This window comes from Cyprinodon variegatus, unplaced genomic scaffold (assembly GCF_000732505.1).
Source record: "Cyprinodon variegatus isolate N-32 unplaced genomic scaffold, C_variegatus-1.0 Scaffold270, whole genome shotgun sequence".
Taxonomy (NCBI): domain Eukaryota; kingdom Metazoa; phylum Chordata; class Actinopteri; order Cyprinodontiformes; family Cyprinodontidae; genus Cyprinodon; species Cyprinodon variegatus.
Window position 1 is genome coordinate 516,957 of NW_015150723.1, and position 21,419 is coordinate 538,375.

The 21,419-nt window shown below is 35.5% G+C and overlaps 1 protein-coding gene across 4 annotated transcripts in view; it reads left to right on the plus strand.

Moving 5' to 3' along the window:
• The window catches only part of LOC107089888 (potassium voltage-gated channel subfamily H member 1-like), a 79,281-nt gene that overhangs the window by 13,542 nt on the left and 44,320 nt on the right, over positions 1–21,419 (plus strand). For 3 of the 4 annotated variants that reach the window (XM_015382915.1, XM_015382916.1, XM_015382917.1), the window contains 4 exons: positions 12,096–12,202; positions 13,625–13,753; positions 15,112–15,230; positions 15,335–15,727. In XM_015382915.1, the coding sequence (XP_015238401.1) occupies positions 12,096–12,202; positions 13,625–13,753; positions 15,112–15,230; positions 15,335–15,727 (748 nt within the window). The remainder of the gene's footprint in view (positions 1–12,095; positions 12,203–13,624; positions 13,754–15,111; positions 15,231–15,334; positions 15,728–21,419) is intronic. The other variant, XM_015382918.1, reaches the window with a different exon arrangement.

Sequence of the window (21,419 nt, forward strand, 5' to 3'; positions counted from 1 at the left end):
TCTAATGAAATTTCTCTTTGAATCATGATCATTGACCTACTTTCCTTCTATCTATGCAGAGAGTTCTGGAGATTTTTTGGGTGACCCAAAGTGGCAGACTTGTTGACTTATTGACTTTGACAGAATCATGACGCTGATAATGCTTAAAGGCAGAGCTGTGACAAAATTACAAATTTTCCATTTATCTGCCATTATAATAAACTTTACACAGCTGTCAATTAAGTCAAGAGCTCATGGTAATTACCATAATGATTAAAGTACGTGTGCATCAAACATGGTCTCGAACACACTGCTGCCAGCATTGCTTTTCTTTTAAAGTAGATAATGAAAATCTGATGTGATATTCTGAGTCCAGTTGGTGTTTCCTGTTGCAGATAACGGGGCCACAGATCTGTGATGTAATGAGGCTGTAAGAGCTGAAACTGCTTCTTTGTCACTGTAACTGTAAAACCGTGGACCAACAGTCTGCTGCAGAAACATTGCATAAAGCAATAAAAACAATTGGAAATGAGCAATATTTCTGCTTAAGGGAGCTATTATCCAACTTGTGTTTTACTGTGCCTGTAATAAGCAAGTCTGTGCCCATATAAATAGGATCACAGTTGGTGCTGGCAGATTTAAGAAACCGTGGGAGATTTCATCTGCTCTTGGAGTTGGTGTTCGTCACAGCCAGCACATCGGCTATTACTATTTCAGACCTGCGGGCCCCCTTAACATAAGCTTCAGAACACTTGCCAGCACAAATATAAAAAGCGAGTGTCAGATGATTTGTTTTAGGTGTATTTTCAGACTGCTGCGAGGAAAAGTGGTGTAAGAGGAAGGAAATAAAACCTGGAAAGCTCCTGACTAAATTGAGGAGCTGATAGAAAGCGTTTTGCTAACATTTATTAATGTGTCTCACAAATGAGTTTGGAGGGTACTCGATACGTCCACCTGACAATTAATGAATGATTAATGACAAGTTCCTCCAAACCCTGAGCTGAGGTAATTGAAATGAGTTGGAGGAGGGTGTCACTTTGGTTTGTAGGTTTTTTGACCCACATGCAGAATCACATGGAGAACCAGTGAATTTTAACATTTTATTTAAAGAGCAACACAAATCTATTTTAAAGTACATTAAAATAGATGTATACCACAAACCAATCAAATGAATCCTATGGTGTCACAACAGTATATTTACATGGCTGCCAACAAAAAAACCCAAAAAAAAAACATTATAAAATTCTCTAAAAAGTGCTTTAAATCAGTCTTACCTGTCTTTATCCAGGCTGGGTCAGACTCTGACATTTGAAAAAGGAGGCAGGGAAAGCAGAATTAAGTGTTACCCTTGCTGGATGCAGTTAGCCATGCCTTATTGCTAAATAACTATATAATGGCGGGAGGTGGTGTGCAAATAAAGTTTCTTTCAGCTCTCGGGACAGGAGAGCTGCGCCCCACGATGGTCATATTTTTTGCATTGCAGAGGAGCTACTGCGCATGTACCGGTACAACTTTTAGCAGGTCTATGGGCAAAGATTTATGTGCCCCAAGGCGGAAATACGTCACTGATCCAACGACGAAAGAAACAGCTTTAAGGATAAAATAGTTATCTTCTTGAACCCCAGTCGGCATCGGCAGATGGCAGCTCACTCTGAGCCTGGTTCTGCTGAAGGTTGATTGCATCGACTCATTGACTCAAAGGCAATCCCTCACACTAAGTATACTTGTAGCGACTGTGGAGAGGAAAATTCCCTTTTAACAGGAAGTAGAACCTGAGCGTGATCAGCCACCTGCCGAGGCCGACTGGGGTTGAAGGAGTCCGAAGAAGACATACAGAAAGAAGCAGAGATACAAAGGCAACGTAAACCAGCTTCACAGACGGACCCGTCCAGGAAACACACAGCAGACGAGCTCTGATCCAGCTCCCATGTAAAAGGATGAAGAGAGCACATCCAGGCCAATATCTATAAACAAAGGTGTTGATGGCAGCAGCACAGCTGATATTTCTCTTCAGGATGGTGTCACAGCCATACAGGAACAGACCAGATGAAGCTACTGTGAGAAAAAGCAAAGAGAGCATAGCGTTTGAGATTAAACTAACAAATTCTGCAGAGTGGGAGAATAGTAATAGATTGAAGCAGAACGATGAAAAAGGGATCCCCGTGTCCTTTAGCAGTCTAAGCCTATAACAGCATAACTATAGAGATAGCTCAGTAGTAGGCAGACTGGAAGGAGTTGGTTGATGACAACTGATGGTTGATGGATTTGCTTACTGAGAGAAGAAGGAGAGGTAGCATGGATCTGTAGGGTTTGATCCAGCAGGCTTTGCAGTCTATAATCCCAGAGGTCCAGGAAAATCTGAGTGAAATAGGAGAGGGTTGGTACTTGCAAGAGACATTATGCTAGAGAGAAGACAGACAGGTGATGAAGACTAAGAACTACTGCACACAGGGAAGATCTTTTTCATGAAGATCAGAGACAAACTGAGGTTCACTGGTTGTCTGGAACAATAAAATATTGAAAAGAAGACAAATTCAACAAGAAAGATATTCCTGGCTTGGTTTAGTTCTTTGGCTGGAATACCATCAGGGATAATCATCCGGTGTAGAGAGACGATCCTTTCCCTCCTTATAAACATGCTAGTCATCTTGAATGAGATATATTCTCAGGTGTAGCAACATGGGTTGGTCCATCCACCTGCAAAGATCCTCTCTGTGACAGGAAGCTCACTCACACTGGAAAAACAGATGGATATACCTTATTTACTGATATATAGTCATGCGAGAGACACCTTCCACAGATGGGAAACTAACGCTTTGTATTTAAAAAAGGAAGGAGTACGTTCTAGTGTGCTATTATGATCAGGATTGCTGATTTAAGTATGAATTATTTACAGTTTTTCTTCCTTTGGATTTCCTTTTTCCAAAATAACTCGTGGCTTTGGCTTTTAAAACAGAGGTTGCTATGAAAAATCTTACTCTTGTTATTGTTACCTCTGCAACGATGGATACTTAAAGCTAAACTGAAAATAAGTGTTATGGAAAAAGAGTCTGATTATGCAGTAAGAAAAAAAAACCTTAATCACTAAACTGTTGTTCTTAGAAATAAACTTTATAAAAAGAAAAATAATGATAGAGGTATATCCGTCACAACATCTGGACCCTTAGCCTAAGTACCTTTAGTTTATTTGAAGTACAGCAATTTGCTGAATCTATTGATATTTCTTAAAAGAGTTGCACAGAGAGCTAAATCATGTTAACTTTTCACTTCACACAGTAAAAATAATAGCATTCACACAAATGTCGAAATGTATTTAGTTTAGTTTAAGATAGATAAGTCACAACTTTTTATAATACTGGCAAAAGGATTTAATATATTATTGTAATACATGATAGTTTCTAAGTATCTATAGAAAAATATACATGTCAGTTTCATCTATAGAGCTTCATTAATTTATGGTGCTTTTATTATTTAATTGCTAATATGGTTTTTGGTAAGTAGATGGGAGATGAATGATTGATGAATGAAAATTAAATATATTTAGAAGATATGTCAGCACACAGTTTCTGTGCCAGAAATCAAATAAATGGTGAGTTTTTTTTTCCAACTTTCTGACTATGGTTCCTTTTAGGCTAATATGTAAGCTTAGATGGGTAATTCCTGAGAAGACAGTTGTTTCAGAGCAGTTTGCCTTCCACTGCTTGAGCCAGGCTTCATATCTTCTTTTCTAAAGTATGTAATGTAGTTATTGCAACATCATTATTACAGTGTTCCTGCTCATAGGATAAATTTTTTTTCCCAAAAACACAGGAAAAGCTTTTAAATAACAAATAACCCAGGAGTTCTACACCTAGATATTTTACTCATTTATAACTTTAGTTTCAAGTAGTTCAGCTGACTGGATTTTTTTTTAATTGGATCATTAAATCAGGATGAAAGCAAACATTTATCTTCATCTTCACCTTTGCAGACTTCTTGTGGTTTGGTTTTTATAAAATTAGGGTAATCGACGTATTACTGCTGTCACCGTGGTTACTGGAAATTAGGTTTACCAAGGTTGTTGACTGTTTTTTGATAGACAAATTTCTAATTGCTAAAACCTTTGCAGATTCACTTCCAGTTCAGTTTTCTGCTATGGTTGTAAAATGAACCAAATATAGAGTGAGTTCTGGTTGGAAAGAGAGAACCAGAAACAAAACAGGAAATCCAGAGGACAATCTCCAAACAGAAAGACAGAGGATTCAGCACCAAACAATGATAATAAATGATAGAGTGAGGAGTGATTGGGATAGTGTATGCAGACCCTGCTCTATGAGTAATAGGTGGTGAAATGGTAAGCAGCCTACATGGCAAGGGTAAGTGAGAACACTGATGGACAATGAAGGATAATTGAAAAAAGGGATAGAGATAATTAGTTTAGAATTAGTAAATCAATGAAAATTCATTAAACATATAAAAACCAAAAGACCTTGACCTTTTTACTCAACTGAAATAAATCAATTAAAATAATTCATTTGTTGGTTTTATAATAGCTTTGTTGAATTCTTATGGGTCCATTTAAAAATGTGTTTTATTTTCTGAAATGAATTGACTACAGGGCAGTAAAAAACAAAGGCTGTTTTCCGAGTCAGCAACAAGCATTCTAAATCTTTTTACTTTAAAACTGTTAATCTTAGATTATAAAACCCGGTTGTTATTATATTTTCATACTGTAACACTAGCCTCTAAATCTAATTTAAAAAATGACTTCAAAACAAACTAAATATAGTATATGATGACAAATTAAAAATACACATGAGAGCTCATAGCAATTCTTACCCACTTGATAACACACAAGTGTTAAGTGAGATGCTTTACTTTCAGGAGACGTTGATTTTATGTGGTTTTCTACATTACAGAACTATATATTAGCCAATATAATGATTTATGTTTTAGTGTTAGTTTAGTGTTATGTGTTAGTTTGTAAATGTAGCATAAATAAAATGGCCTAACATAAGATTTAACAGAAAATGTTGGTTTAGGTGACAGTTATTTACATTTATCTACTTTTGTGTCCTGCAGGAGAAATTAAAACATTTGATTGCAGAACTCTTCACTTTGCTGCAAGAATTTAAAAATTCTTGCAGCAAAGTGAAGAGTTCTGCAATCAAATGTTTACCATGGATTACTAGAGTCTGATTAAAAGAAAATGTAATCCTCCTCTTTAACAATTGAGCCTAACGGTGGTATCTTGGAGCATTTCAATGAGATCAGAGAAAAGGACATGTTCTAATGGAACAACCTGTCATTCAGTTTCTTCAGATAGTTGTTGAAAGTAGACATGAAGAAACTGCATCTACCCAGCTTATAGACCTGCCTTTACAGCTCCTTGGGTGAAAGGCATGAGGTTTGATGGGAATATCCCCTCATTTATCTTTCTTCTCACCCAGATGTGCCCATTACTCTTAGAAAATTGTAAACCTCGACTCTTAGACTATATGACCTTGTTCTATTGCTCCAGAGTCAAATACGTTATGAGCTCCAGCAGTTTAAAGCCTTTTAGTCCTGATTAGCCTCAGTGACTCTCTGAAGGATTGACAACTCTTTAGTCCCAGTTACATGAGTTGCCCTTGGAGCATGCATGTGGAAATCCTTTTGATTTGCGTCTTAAAAAAAGCTGTTGCTCTCTATGATATATGATGAATATTTTTCAATCATATTTCTTATGCAGAGATGGTGGTTCCCCTTATAGCTCCAGTTTTTAAGTATGTGTTGGCTGTAGTAGTTTTATAAATCTCCTTAAATGCATTCTTTGGCAATCAGCTAGCATGCTGTCTCTTGGCGATAGCGGAGCAGAGTATTAATGTCAGCATGGGATGACGTAGTGTAGTGTCAAATTTTTAAGCTGTCCTCTCCTAATGACTTGAAACTTGATTTCTTTGATAATGTGAAATTGGTTGCCATTGTTTGGTCTTGTATTCCAACATGTAGAGTTGGCACATTTATAGATGCCGTTATAAGCAACCTTTACCTAGTGAAACTGAATGTGCTTTTTAGTCTTGATTCCATTGCCAAGGCACCAGACTCCTTAAAAACTCTATGTACATTTTTAGTGATAGAGACTATATTCATTGCTTTTTCTTTTTCGAAATTGATCAATCTGACGTATACTATATAATAAAGAAGATGATTGTAGATGAACAAATGCTATCATTATGGTTATTATGTTATCTTGTAAGCCATCAGCTGCTGACTCACTCCAGACTCTCTCCATTGTATATCTCTTTGATTAATAAAACATGAAGGGAAAAATAGTGCCTGTTATTTCTATAGTTCAAGCCAAAGTTTAAATAGAAGACAAATGAGGAAACGATTTTAAGAAGACAAAATATTAATTCGGAGTGAAGCAGTTTATTATTTAATTTTTTAAAAGTTTGTTAGGTATGTCCTATTTAATTATTATTAGGTATATCCTGTCAAGATTTGGTTATGGTTAGTTGACCCAAAGCAGAGGCAGGAAGGCAGAGGTGAGATTTCTTGGTGATTAAATGAAAGTAAACTGAAAACAGAGGCAGGTAATCTGTAATCCAAAATCCAAAATATGAAAACAAAGTCCAAATAAACAGGAAACCAGAAATCCAAAAATCCAAAGATCAAATAAACATGAAAACAAGTCAAAACGTACCAAAAACCATGGAGACATCAGGGGAATCACTGTAACAAGGAGGAAGGCTCAGAGAGACGAGTTGGAGGAGGTTAGACGAGGACCCAGCAAAGAGGAACACAACAAAATAAGAATTAAAATAAGAATTAAACTATAAAAAAACTATAAAACAAAGAGCAAAGCAAAACTGAACATCCAAAAGAAAAACATAACAGAAACAGAAACCTAACATATCCTCTATATTTATTATTTTATTATTTATCCATAAGTACATTATGTTAGCCAACATTTTAATACGGGCATACATTGTACAATCTTTTTAATCGTTGCTTGCAGCTTTAAAGCTCAAACTGTACAATGAAACCACAGGGTTTAAAAGGTCACAGCTCACGATGCATGTTCTCAAACTGTGAGAATCGACTCTCTGATGCTACCTTCTCACGCTGCATGTCTAAAAACCATGTCAGACTCAGCTCTGCAGTGAGATGGTGCTACTCAGACTTGGTCTATCGGGAAGCCTAACGAGAACACCAGTTTTGGTTATGTTTTGTTTAGTCATCCTAGATCCATTAACGTCCGAGTTTTAAATGAATCTGTTTTGTGTCAAGCTCAGCTTCCAAGTTAAAGTCATATTAAAACTCACTTAGACTCTTTAAAATAAAGGATACAATACACAGAGAGACCAAGCCAATAAAAATACCAAAATGAAGTGCAGAACATCAGTTCAGAAAAAGCCAATCACATTAAAATTCAGTAAGAGTTATTGCTGATTGGATGCTGTTTTGCAATTGAATGATGCTGCACAACTCTCCCAACATCTCAATAAGCTGTAAGATTGTTTCTAAATGAGCCTAAACAATCAGAAATGAAAGTTATTAACCCCATTTTAGCAGCTAGACCTTTGTCCTCCTTGTCCTGATCAGTTAACGTAGCCTTACGGCTTTCATCCAACAGCTTGACATACACATCCTGGATTCCAGTCTGCACCTTGAAAAATACTGCAGAGTTCCTGGATGTCTTTACAGTCTCCCAGCAACCAGTACTGAACTTGGGTACAGTTAATGAGGGTGTGCTGCTCTTGCTGCATCTTGTTTTCCAGAGTTAACCCCTCATATTGGGACATGACAGTCAAACCAGATATTTACATTTACTATATATAACCTTTTCCATGACATTCAGTCAGACTAAAGTTTACATGTTTTTGTCAGTTATGATTGCAAACGTTATTTCCAGTGGCAGAATCTCAGAATACTGATAATAGAATAAAGATTTTAGACACATTTTATTGTTTTTGCTTAGTTAATTATTTACACTCTCTCAGACTAGGAGACACCCTCATCCAAAAGCAACATAAAAATTTGATAACTTTTTGCGGCTGCTCTCCAGGTCAAGAACCATAATATTTAGAGACATGTCCTTAATTTAGAGTATGTGTTTTGCAACACCGAAGAAAAGAACACCAGCTTGCAAATCTGCGAATAAAATCCTAACTGTGAAGTATGGCGTGGCTGCATAACACTGCATGCATTTACAAATGCATTAGTGTCTACATAGCTATGTATTTCATTAAAAAGGAGAGAAAAAAAATGGAGAGACTATATGCAGAAGTACTGAGACAGAATCTCACAAATTTAGGCTGAAGATTAAAGCTCAGATAAAAGTGGTTCTTCCTAACAGATGAGTTTGACTTCAGTCACAGAACTGAAAAGGTAGTTCCAAGCAACCTGACCGAGTTACACTAGTTCTGTCTAAAGGCATGGGCCAAAATTACAACCAGCTACTGAAAGATTCTTATTAAAGGATACACGAAAGAAGTCATATAGTCTGAATGGCAAGTCTACAAAATTGTGAAAAAAAATAAAATGTTAGAATTAAGAAAAAATTGAGTTTTCTTTTTGTTCCAGGATTTATAACATACTAACCCTTTCGGTATTCCTAACTAGACTAAAACAACTCAATATATTTCTTTTTTACTGTATACTGTGTATGTAAATATATAATTGGACTTTTTCTTTCTTTTTTGTGGCAATAAGAATAATTGTCTTGATGCCAAAAAGAGCCCAACAGATTTTACGTTCACAAGTGGAGCAGTAGAGCTATTGCCATAGTGTTCCGCTTGTTTCATGCATATAAATTGCTTTATTATAATTATGCAGGAAGTTTTACAGATTATATGGACACTGCAATGCAAGTAGAACAGAAGAAGAAAAACAGAAAATAAGGAGAAAAGATGTAAGAGGAGATAAAAGGGGGATAATGACAAAAGATTTTCAGTCTGCTTCATCACCTGCAAAGAGATGTAATAAGGACAGCACAACCAACAGACATGGTACGAGACATACAATAAAGTAACACCTGGATTCTATTGCTGAAGTAGTATTATTTAATCTGACATGTGCTCTGTGTTATTACATGTTAGTCCAATAATTTTACTTTTTCTAATTGTACCCAAACGTATATTGTTGCTAACGTTTTTGTTGATTCTCATATATATACATCTTTTAGAAACTTTTGATCATTCAAACTAATAATGAAATTCTTTTGAACATTTTTGACAATACACATAATTTGTAGGATTTGGCCTTAATTACTTTTAGATGGATAGTCTTTCAGAAAGTTTCACTTCTTTCTTTCATTTCTCTTCAAACATTTCACTCTGGTTTTAATTATCACATGGTCTTTGAGCCTTTTTTAGTTTCTGTCTTGAACCATCTTTTTAAGCCTGGTTGTGCTACTATGAAATATTCAGTCGTTGAGGGTCTTGGATGTTTTTTGAGGACGATGTAAACCCTAAATGTATGCTCATTCCCCCAGAGTCTACAATCTAAATCCCTGTGGCTCATAGATGTGTTTAGATCAAAGATGTTATCACCATCTTAACAGCTCTTCCTGTGTCTCCATGATGTTTTTATCGTGCTGGATCTTGTAAACTCTATGGCAGACCTTTGGGAATTTCCACACATGACAAGGAAGTCGCTTTGTAAATTATTATGCAATACTTTTCTTTGAAGAAAGTTGCTCTCCTTCCGGCAAAGAAAAGACAGAACAAGCAAGGGGCGACATTAATCAGCGTTATTACATCAAGCGCTACTCTGAAAGCGTCAGACTGTCTTATTAGATACGGCCCTCCTTTTGTATTTCATAACAAGTTATATTTAGATCATGCTGGAAACGGCTGCTTAAGGCAGCAGGAACACATGAAGTGAGCTGAATGGCTCTGGAGCTTGGTTCAAAATGCTCATGGCTGCCTCAACAATCTTTAGGTTAAACTCCTATTTAGGGGGTACTCTAGACATCATGATTATTAACCCTTCATTGTTTTCTGGTCTTATGAGTAAGATTGTGTCTTCTAGTGCTCCGTTTTATTTCACTCAAGCCTTTAGATGTATTTGGGGACAGTTTCTAAAGATTTAGTTCAGACATCTCCTTGAATTAGTTCCATTATTTTATGAGGAGGCAGTGATCGTGTCCCAGTTCTTCCTTAAAACTATGGTTACTGTGAAATAATATCCCTTCTTTGGTTAAAGATGTGTTCAAAATCTGTTTTCATTTTGACTGATTTGCTGAAAAAGTAACTTTTTGTAGCCATCTTTGTGATGCTTTTCCTTTATCAGTGTTTGTTAAGATTTTAAGTGTTATTAGGATATTTTCCTGTTGGGGGACTAACCTGTGTAAAGGTTTCAATCATCCAGCTGATCTTTGGAAGGAGTCCACCATCTTCAATTATTTTATTTACTTTGATAAGATGTTTTAGAGAAATAGCCTTCAGCATGACACTGTCTAACATGCTGTATAATCATATATGTTTCTACAAATTTTAGGTTATCTCTAAATTAAGACATCCATCCTGATTATAACTGCATGAAAATTTCTAACCAGCAATCTATGTATTATCATTATATTTTAATTTTTTGGCATAAGTCACAGACTAGTGGTAGGACAATTTGAATAAGCAAAATAACATATATTTGTAATTTTTGTTCTCTCTTTGTTTTGGTAATTTTTGTTTCAAGTTTTCAGCTCCCAGAAAGAAACAGGTTTCAGATTGAAAATAGAGGTTAGGGAAATCTGTTCTCTCGGATTAGTAATATCAGTGAATAGGCTCAAATAAATACAGCAGAGAGCTGAATCATTTCTCACTCCCAGCGTTAATATACTCCAGAATAAATGATTACAAAATCCCAGTTGCAGTTTTTCATCTGTGACAGACAACTAACTACTTTAATAAAATATGTCATGATAACCCAGCAGATCCGCAATCAGTCTGCTGCACAGACACACCAACTGCATGGATTTACTAAACTGAGGGAAGGGAATTCCTTGATCTCTACCTTCACTTTGAAACCTAACATGTGCTGCATCCTGTAAAAGTTTTAAAGAAGACATGACAAGTGATTATAAGGCTCAGGAAATTACTCTTAGTAAATATTTATTTTCCTTGTGACTGACAATTATTTTTGCAATGGCCATTTCTGGGCCAATATTAATGGCCAATTTCACAATAAAACACATAAGACAGATAAAATAGAATGAAAAAAGGAATTATATCTTAAAATTTTATTCTTTTTCTTGTTTTGGTACAAGCTGGAATCTGTCTCAGCTTCTCCAAATGCTTTGGCATACACCTTGTGTCATTAACCGATAGTATAGTTAGAACCATTATGATTATTTTTTTATATTTATATTATTATATTTCTTTTATAAAGGGGGACAAAAAATGCAATTTCTTTCTCTTCATAGCTGCTGGTTTTACACAGGAAAAAAACGGATCCCAGTTTGAGCCTGTATCAAGACAACCCTCTGCAAAATCTGCAGCTTTAAACACAATAACTGAGTTTACTGGAACATTTTTAGACAGAAATACTGCCTCTTTCCTGCTCACTGAGCAGCATAGAGGTGTCTCCAGGGCATGGCTAAATGTACTGTAAACAGCCCAAATAAAGAGCAGAGAGTCAAGAAAAAGACGTTTGGTAACTTTTACCTGGATAGAAATTAATATTAAATCTCAACACTGCTAAAAAGTGGCAGTAAATTAGCTGAAAATATGGAAAGAAATTATTTTCAAAGTAGCCATTCCCAGTAATAAGTTGTGCATGTAGACAATGGACAACATAGTGTATTTTGCATGTTGCTGAGACAATTTACAGTTAGCAGATTGACTGGAGGGTTTACAACAATAATGGAGGTTGAGACAGCTGCTCATTTAAAGGACAAGGGGAAATTTGGCAGCTTGAGGGTGCTGCTTGTCTAGAATTGACAGCAGAGCTGATAAGAAACCTGATCTGCATTTTATCATTTGTGGAAAATGATAAAAAAAAAAAGCCCATCCTTCACATGCTTTTTCAAACTGACAGACAGAAACAAAAACAAAAAAAGCAGCTGCTGCTTGGATATATTCATAAATTAAGCTTTGCTCAGCAATCTTCCCCTGGCTGTCAATCAAGTATTTAAATGTATTCTCTCTTGTTTTCAGCTTCATGTACGGGGAGCTCACTGACAAGGACACCACGGAAAAAGTCCGACTGACGTTCGAGAATTATGAGATGAACTCATTTGAGATCCTGATGTACAAGAAGAACAGTAAGTAGCAGTAGTGGATGTGAAGAAACAGAGAAATGAGAGTCTCCAGTCTTTGTAATGCAAATGCTTTCAGAGCCTCTGTAGTTCAAAGGCAGCCCAGAACATTTCAGCGTCTGTAGAAATGTGCTAATTGGTTTAAGAGCCAGATTCATACTAGAACACCTTCCAAAGGAAAATATTGCTGTTTTTTTTTCATGTGCAGGTGAAATTTAATAGAATATTAAAGTTTCAATTATGATATGAAGTGTAGTGATATAAGAAACAGTCAAAGCCCATTTACAAATTCTGCATAATTTGAACAATAAGTGAATTAAACAACAAGAATAATAATTTTCTGAAATAAATTTGAATTATTCCCAAACCCATATTGATTTCTTTCACAAATAACAAAATAAGTTGCTTTTACATAATCATCACATACATGAACTCAGTGAATAATAATTATTTAGAGCACATATTCATTATAATCACTTCCCATTTTTCTTATTATTTCTTATTATTAATTTTCCCTTGAAAGAGTCACATTATCTTCTAATAAAACTAAAATAAGTCAGGGATAATGGTTCAATTTATATAGAATAAATCTAAACAAAACTGACCATGTTCATAAAAGAAAACAAAGACAGAATTATTAATATTTAATAATTTGGTAAAAATGATAAGAATTACAGTTAGATTGATTAAAACATAGGTTTTTATATAGTCTTTAAAAGACTGAAAAGTATTATTTTTTCTTAAATTATAATGTGATTTTTAATGTCTGGATAAAAATAGTACATGGAAAAATACATATAAATTTCCCGAGTTTTCCACCTACTTAAACCATGATATGAGCTTTTTTAATCTTTCTAAAATGTTATTAGAATGATGACATCTTTTTCCAGGGAATTCTAAGATATGTTTTTATTTTTAAACTAGGATGAAAAAATTAGACATGTGATGTGAATCTAGCAGTGCATTTTTCACCATTAATAAAATCAGCTTATTCTTGGTGTAAATATTAACAACATTATAACTGTGTACATTTCATTAGAAATTCAAGGTACATATTATTTGCTTGGTTACAGGGCAAAACAATTATAATATAAAATGATCAAATCTAGTAAGATATCAAATACTTATAATGGGTAATATTAGATTAAGGGATAAAAATCAAGATGGCAGGCACACAGTCGTTTTTATAGTAACCTGCTCTACTTTTTCAAAATATATTTATACATGTACCTTAAAAGATGTGAGGAAAAAAAAGTAAGAGTATATCAGAAAATCTGAATTAAATAAAAAGTAATCAATTTCTGTACATAAAATGTAGGCATTTTTTACATTCCTTTAAGAAGTTCTGTTTTGTTCTTCATTCATAATAGGTAATTTCCTCTCAAAGTAAGCAGATGATGAAGCTAAGCATGTCTTCTGTGTTTCCAGGGACGCCGGTTTGGTTTTTTGTGAAGATTGCTCCCATTCGCAATGAACAAGAGAAAGTGGTTCTGTTCCTCTGTACATTCAGCGATATCACAGCCTTTAAACAGCCCATTGAGGATGATTCTTCCAAAGGTCAGACCCAGCATTCCACAATTTTGTTTTTTTTAATGAAACATATTCAAAACTTTAACTAATTTAAATAATATCTATATTCACATTCATTCATGAGCAGGGCCTAAAGTGAACCTTTTTTGGCCCCCAGCTTGTTTGGCAGGTGGATTGTGAATTATAGAATGATATAAAAATAGTATTTTGTCATATTATAAGTTTATTTTCATTTTTAAATTTTTTTTCAATGCGTAATGTTTTGATGGAATGACATTTAGATAGATAACAACAATCCCAATGATAACAACAATAGCATAATTTAAAGAATCCAAACCATATTTCCAGGGGTGTAACCACCCTCTCAGGATTTTTGACCTATTGTTTAGTCTCTTGCTTTCAATTCCACCTTTCCTGTAAAATATATCTAAAAATCTCTTCCTGATACCGGCCTGGTTTCTCAGCGCAATAGATAATCTTCAGGATGTTATAATCTCTCCTTTATTCATTGTTCACCTGTGCAGACCTGGCAATAAACATAAAAAATGTAAAAAAGCAACATTTGAAAATTTAATTAGAAATGTATAAGTTCTTAAATGTGTAAGTTCTTAAATTTAAGAACTTGCACCATTTGTTTGGAAACAACTGCAAAAATGTTTGCTTCTTGCTGCTGGTTTGAAAAGCATTGTGATGCTTAAATTCAGCGCTGCTCTGCATCATGTTTGTATGTGTAACTTTTAATATTATTGGTGAGTTATTTGAAAAGGAAATAGGAAGGAGCACGGTATAAGGATCATTTAGAAATATTTTACTTTTGCTACAACAAATGAAAAATGTCCCTGGCTAATTCAGTTTACAAAAGAGATCAAGATTTAGGCAGCCTGCTTTGTGTCTTGTAAGGCTGTTCTAATAAGGCCACCTGTGCTGATTGATCTAAAAAATGTTAAAAATTTCAGGTCTGCATTCATTTAGTTTTACAGTAACTAAGCTCTCCCACAGAGGCATGATGTTTAACCATCTTCTGATACTGATATTAAGTGATCCCATATGATTAGAGGGCTCGTTTTGAATGCTGTCCTTGCAGCATATTAAATCTAGAAAAACAGCAAATAGACTGGATTTAAATAATTCATTTCTGGTCCCATCCACCCTCACTAGCATACACAGATTCATAGATGTTCTTTTCCCAGAGGCACATTGGCATTCAACATCTTCTCATTGTAACGCATGCGAAGCATGCTCTACTATCTGATGTTATAGGTACCTAACGATGAACAGATTTGCAGCAGAATAGGGCATTTTAAAAGAATGTCTCTCTTGATTGAAAATCAAGTTAAACATACAGTACCTGGTTCTTATCCACAATGTGTTTGTATAAACTCCAGGTTGGGGGAAGTTTGCACGACTGACTCGAGCTCTAACAAGCAGCAGGGGAGTGTTACAGCAGCTACAGCCTACGGTTCATAAAGGAGAAAATGTCCATAAGCACTCCCGTCTAGCTGAGGTGAGTTCAATTTAGCCGAAAAACTACAGTTTAATTCGGCCCATGGTGGCAAAAAATCGGTATATTTTTCTCTGTTATCTTTATTGTGCTCTGCTACTTGGAAGGTACTTCAGCTTGGCTCTGACATCCTACCTCAGTACAAACAGGAAACCCCCAAAACCCCTCCTCACATCATCCTGCACTACTGCCTCTTCAAAACCACATGGGACTGGGTCATCCTCATCCTCACCTTTTACACCGCCATCATGGTGCCCTACAACGTCTCCTTCAAGACCAAGCAGAACAACGTGACCTGGCTGGTGGTGGACAGCATCGTTGATGTAATCTTCTTGGTGGATATCGTGTTAAACTTTCACACCACGTTCGTGGGGCCCGCAGGCGAGGTCATCTCGGACCCCAAGCTGATCCGCATGAACTACCTGAAGACCTGGTTTGTTATCGACTTGCTCTCCTGCCTGCCCTATGATGTCATCAACGCCTTCGAGAACGTAGATGAGGTGAGTCTGTTAGCGATTGAAGAGGTGTCAATCAAAAATAAGTTTGTTTAAAAGTTAAATGTTAAAAATTCATTGAAGGGTTTAAACGAAATTGACAGATTACTTTCTCTTCTGTATTAAAATACATCTAATTGCCAATTTACATAAAATTTATTTGGTTTTCTTTTCTTTTGAATGGTTGAGAATAAGTCTGAACTAAGAGCGTAATCATTTATAAATTATCTAAATGTTTTCCGTAGTGATGAGTATTTGCTGAAGAGCCATCACAGGATCTCGAGCTAATTGGCACATTTTAATTGGCAAAGAGGCATTGCTTTGTTAAACTAGGGCACACTCCAGAGCTCTGCGACACTGATACTGGAAAACCATTAACGCCTCCTGACAGCTGACAAGGACCAAATCATCGGAAAATGTGGGTTAAAGTTGGCTTCCTTTCTTATAGTAGTGGTGCTGAGCTCTGCAGTTTTAGCTGAATATGCTATTTTTATAATTTATTTCAGGTAAGGTGAATGGAGTTTTTCTGATTATCTGGCTTTTTTTATTTTTCATTACCCCTCCTTTTTCTCTCTGAGAAAGTTTATGGCATCCTCCAGAAGTTATAGCAGCCATTAGAATAAAGCCTTGGAATAAAAAACAACAACAACAAAATTAATATATGTGCATTCATGCAATAGTTCTTTTTACAATAGAACAGGAATAATTCACGTAAGACATTTTACAAGGTTGGTAATATTTTATCACCCCCCCACCTCCCTCATAAATTCTCCGTAGATCATCCAGGCTGCTGAGTTCTCGATTATCCCATTTTCTTCTTAGCTCATCCCACAGGGTTTCTTTTACATATAGGTCTAGAAATCTTCATGGCTATGGAAAAATACTGATTTTCTATTCAGAGGTGTTTGTTTATCTGGTCATTTATTGGCCAAAATTTTAAAATATTAATCAAATTTGCAATATCTCTAAAGAAAGTGAGGTAAAAAAATAAGATAATTGTAGTTTTCCTTTACAAACTTCAAACATGTAACTGAAAAAAGCATAAAGATGTATCATTCTCATAAATAACTCATTTTAAGTTTTATATTCTGCTGAAGTAATCATTGTCTGAGTTTTGGCTTTTTGACTTTCCTTGTGTTTTATTCCATGCTTTTTGTTCTAATGTCCATTTTAAAGCAGCTGAGAACATTTCAGCTGAACATCTTATTGTTTCTGTACATACTTTAATTTTCCACAAACTTCCTTAAATTCTGAGTCCTTTAGATCAAGGCCTCAAACTTCAAATTTAACTTGGCTTTGTAGAAAGTAATACACTTTAATCAGCAAGTATAATAGCCTGAAAAAGTATTTACCTTTTTGGCATTTTTTATGTTTTGTTGCCTCACAACCTATGTTCAAAATTGGTTGTTTGAAAATGTGCACTATTTCTATAATTTTTTCTGTTACTGTCAGTTAAACAGCAATAGGCCTATATAAAAGAAAACTTCAAATCTCTTCACCCGATCTCTAAATTTTGCACTTTGTAGAGCCATTTAAAACAGCAAGTGGTTTAATTGGCAGAGGTGGACACGTCTTTCTACTGGGATTTTTTCCCCCCATCTTGAAACAAAACAGCTCCAGCTCCTTTATTGCTGAATGTTTTTAATGGTGAACATGAATCTTCATGTCTAACCACATAGATTCTCAATCGCAATTAGGTCTGGACTTTGACTAGACCGTTCCAACACATTTAAGTGTTTCCCCTCAAACCAATTGAGAGGAAACCAGTTCGTTTAACAGTATGAGTCAGGTTAGTGTCCAGCTGACATGTGAGCCAGTGTCCCAGTCTCAAATCACAGACAGTTTTACCTAAGAATATTCCTGTATGTAGCACCATCCACCATTTCCCTTGCCTTAGGCAAGTTTATTATTATCACCATTATTCACTGCAGGGAATGTGTCCTTGGGGTGATGGGATATGTTGGCATTATGTCAGACATAACATCTCTTAATGAATGAAAAGTAAAATACTTGTCTTATTTGACCAGAACATGTTCCTCCATACAGTACATTGGGGAGTTGCTTACATGCCTTTTTTGGCCACTCTTCCATAAGATCCATCTCAATGGATCGTACCATTTATTGCGGTTATATGGACAGACACTTCAGTCCCTGCTGCAGGAACTCTGTAACTCTTTAAGGGTTAAATTTAATCTTTAAAAAAATGTGTTTTTAAACTGACAAATTATGTGACACCATCATGTCATTAAGTATGTAACTTCTGAGGGTAACTGGTTGCACAAGAACGTTGTAGAAAAAAAGAGTACATATGCACAACTTAAACGCTTTTGGGGGATTTATTTTATAAAAATAGATAAAGAAAAAAAATGATTAAATGTAATAATGAAAAAATAAAAACTCCTATAGAGGTAAATACTTTTCACTGTACACCTGCTGTTCGTGTCTTCTTTTATTTGTGTTTAAATGCTTTTTGGTGCTTTCTATTCAGCACTTTTTTGAAGTTATATAAATAAATTTAGCATGAATAAGGGCCACCTTCTTGACATGTCTTTTCCAAGAATGAATTACTGATTGAATTACACACTGCTGTCACTTTAAACCTTTCTCCTGTCTTTATCCCTTGATGATTTAAAGAAGTAGCTAAATTTAACTACTAGGGCTGTGGTTTTTACTATTAGTCTACCATACCCTTTATTTACTACAATTATGGGACGTTTCAGACCAAAATACCAACTCACATCTGACTTATTGACTCTTTTCCTAGTTTTAAAGAATGGCTATATCATTTTAGAGTATGATAATGACTTACTCGCCAGTAATTTACTTTAAAGTTACAGTGGAAGATTTTGTGAATTTTGAAAAGACCGACCCTCTGCACTTAAAAAAATGCACATGCACAACCCTGTACCTGCTCCCAAAAAGGAACGGCTGTTAAACATGTGCAAGAGCGTGCACGAGCCCATTTCTTCTCATGCACGCTCTGTTTAAAAGTTGCTGTTTGCATCGCTCATACAAGCTACTTTCCAAAAGAAGATTTGCAGTATTTCCACTATGTCAGATTCACCACCTGTAAGTGAAAATGGGACGAGCACGTAGGACGGCTTTACGTAAACATATCACAAGAATGATGGACAATTAGGAGGAACACTAATTTTGATGAGCCACTCGGAAAAAGAACGTCCTCCACTATACCTTTAAAACAAGGAAGTGGTCTCAACATTTACTGCAAATAAAGATTAATTTTATTTGGCATTTTTACCTGCCTTTACAAGGAATGCTGTTTGTATTATTTCATACAGGTGAATTTGATAAACTAAATCCTGAAAAACTTATTGACAGAGCTTGAAAAAAATTATCTAGATTTGTTTGAAAGGCTTATTGGATACGAGAAAATAAAGGTTCCTTTAGAGTTGTGCCTGCTGGTCCAGAAGTAAGTACACTATCTGTTTTTAATTTGATTCACAGTGATTAAACTCAGCTGTGTGGTGTTGCATTTGTCATCTGTCATTGTAACTCATGATTGTGTCCCTCAATGTGCTTAAACATGTCAAGGTTCATGATTTATGTGTGTTATTGTCTCAGTGTGAAACACTGTGATAGCATTAAACATTGCAGTGTATCAGAATAAGTCCAGCTCTGGATTTCAGCTCTTGGGGACTATTAGGTTGCTCGCACAGTCTGAGGTAACACAAAAATCGCTACTAAATCTTTAAAATAGGGCTTCCAGTGTGGGCAGACTTCATTGATCTGTTTCTGCAAGACCAGCATTTTGGTCCTGTCAGGATCATTCAGAGCTGCAGCGATAGAAATGCTGACAAGTTCAAGTGTGGGAGAAACCTTCAGGATAAAAAAAAAACCCTGAGAAAAAAAATGAATTGTTTGTTTTTTTGAGTTGTTTAAAAGATTGATGTTAGATAATAGGAATAGCTACCAAAAATCTAACAATAGTTGTGTGATGTAATTTAGCTGTCCATTAATGCACACAATTGATGAAGGATTTTTGTGCTTTTCTGTAGAAAGAAAATGTAAAAAAGCATTCCTGGAATAATACAGTGATTTGGGTTTTAATTAAAAAATATATCAAAACTTAAAAATATATAATTTAATTACACTTCAATAGTTGTGGAGTTGAAAAATGTTTAACGTTTATTAAGCATACAATTAAAAAAGGAGTGGAATAAAGAAATGAACAGAAAATATAAGTAACAATTGACCTATATAAGGAATTAGGAAAACGAGAATAAATCAATTAAAGGAATAATAAAACATTTGGGATTGTTTGACTGGAAAGGGTTTCAATCATAGACAAACAATAAATAATAATGAAAAGTAAAAAAAGATTATTTGGTTTTGCCCTGGATATCATTTGGTTATTGATTATCTGCAAAGCACTTATTCACTGTGTTTGAAATGACTTAGCATTTTGTATTTTATATCACAAAAAGATAAAGACATCTTGCTGCCGCACTAGAGCTTAATGTGTGACATGAATAACTTTGATGGCTGTTTCTCTCCTATAAATCTTAAAAGAAACACTGGTTGATTATAAACGTTATAAGCTGTTCAGTGCATGCCTTGATCACAGTGCGTTTTTTTTTCCTGTTTCATTTTTGATCGTTGTATTTTTTTCATGTCTTTATTTGTTGCTTATGAGTAATAAGTATTCTTTCTCACCTTGCTCGCCTTTGTTTCTTCTTTCCTCCCCCCACCCCCCCATTCTGTTTGCATGGCCTCACCCCCCCTCCCTCTTCTGCCTGTGTTCATGCATGGGACGTGATGGGAAGAATTGGAACCACCGAGCTGTCACCCAAGTAGGCTTCAGTTTGATCAGAATATGACAATGCACAGTGTTGAGTTTTTACTTCACAAATGGATTCTTGACAAACAGTTTGGGTAAATAATTTTCCTGCTGACCACAGTTTCCTAAAACTTTGAAAGTCTTTAAAAGCCCTATTGCAGCTTTCTTTCTTTCCCGCCTTATACGGGTCTACCTACCTACAAACCTCTTTTTTATTAAGATATTAGTTGATAAGGAAGCAAAATGTTGCTAAGATACGAGGTGCAGGAAAAAAAAAAGAATTTACACCAAGAATAAACTGCATTTACTTTGACAGAATAAAATGTTAGATGTATGGTGTGCATCTGGATTCACCCCCTTGGCTCAATATTTTTTAGAACCAGCTTTAATTGCAGATTTCTTTTGAAGCAGAAGTTATTAAGTGCTGCCTGAACCATCCTGGTCTAATGCTGCATGTTTAGGCTTGTTGTTCGCCTTCTCCTGGAACCGCTGTCTCAGTATCAAGTGTCTTGCAGCCCCCAGTAGGTTTACTTTCAGGTTCAGTCTGCATTCAGCTCTGTCTGTGTTCCCATCAGTTCTGGTTAGTCATATTCCTTTTGAACATCTCCACAGCATGAAGTGTTTTTTGGGGTGATAGCTGTCTGCTTCACAAAGCTTTACAGTTATAGTCCAAGAAGTTCAGTTTTAATCTGATCTAAAAGTAGCATCTTCCACGTTTACTGGTTGAAATGTGACTTTATTTGATTTTTTTTTCTTGCATTAAGGCCAATTTGCAGAACACAGATCTAAGAATTGTCAAGAAATTCTCCCACCTGAGGTTTAGAGCTCTGCAACTCCTCCAGAGATAGACTGAGCCTCATGGCTTCCTCTCTGGTTAAAGCATTCATGGTTAAAGCATTC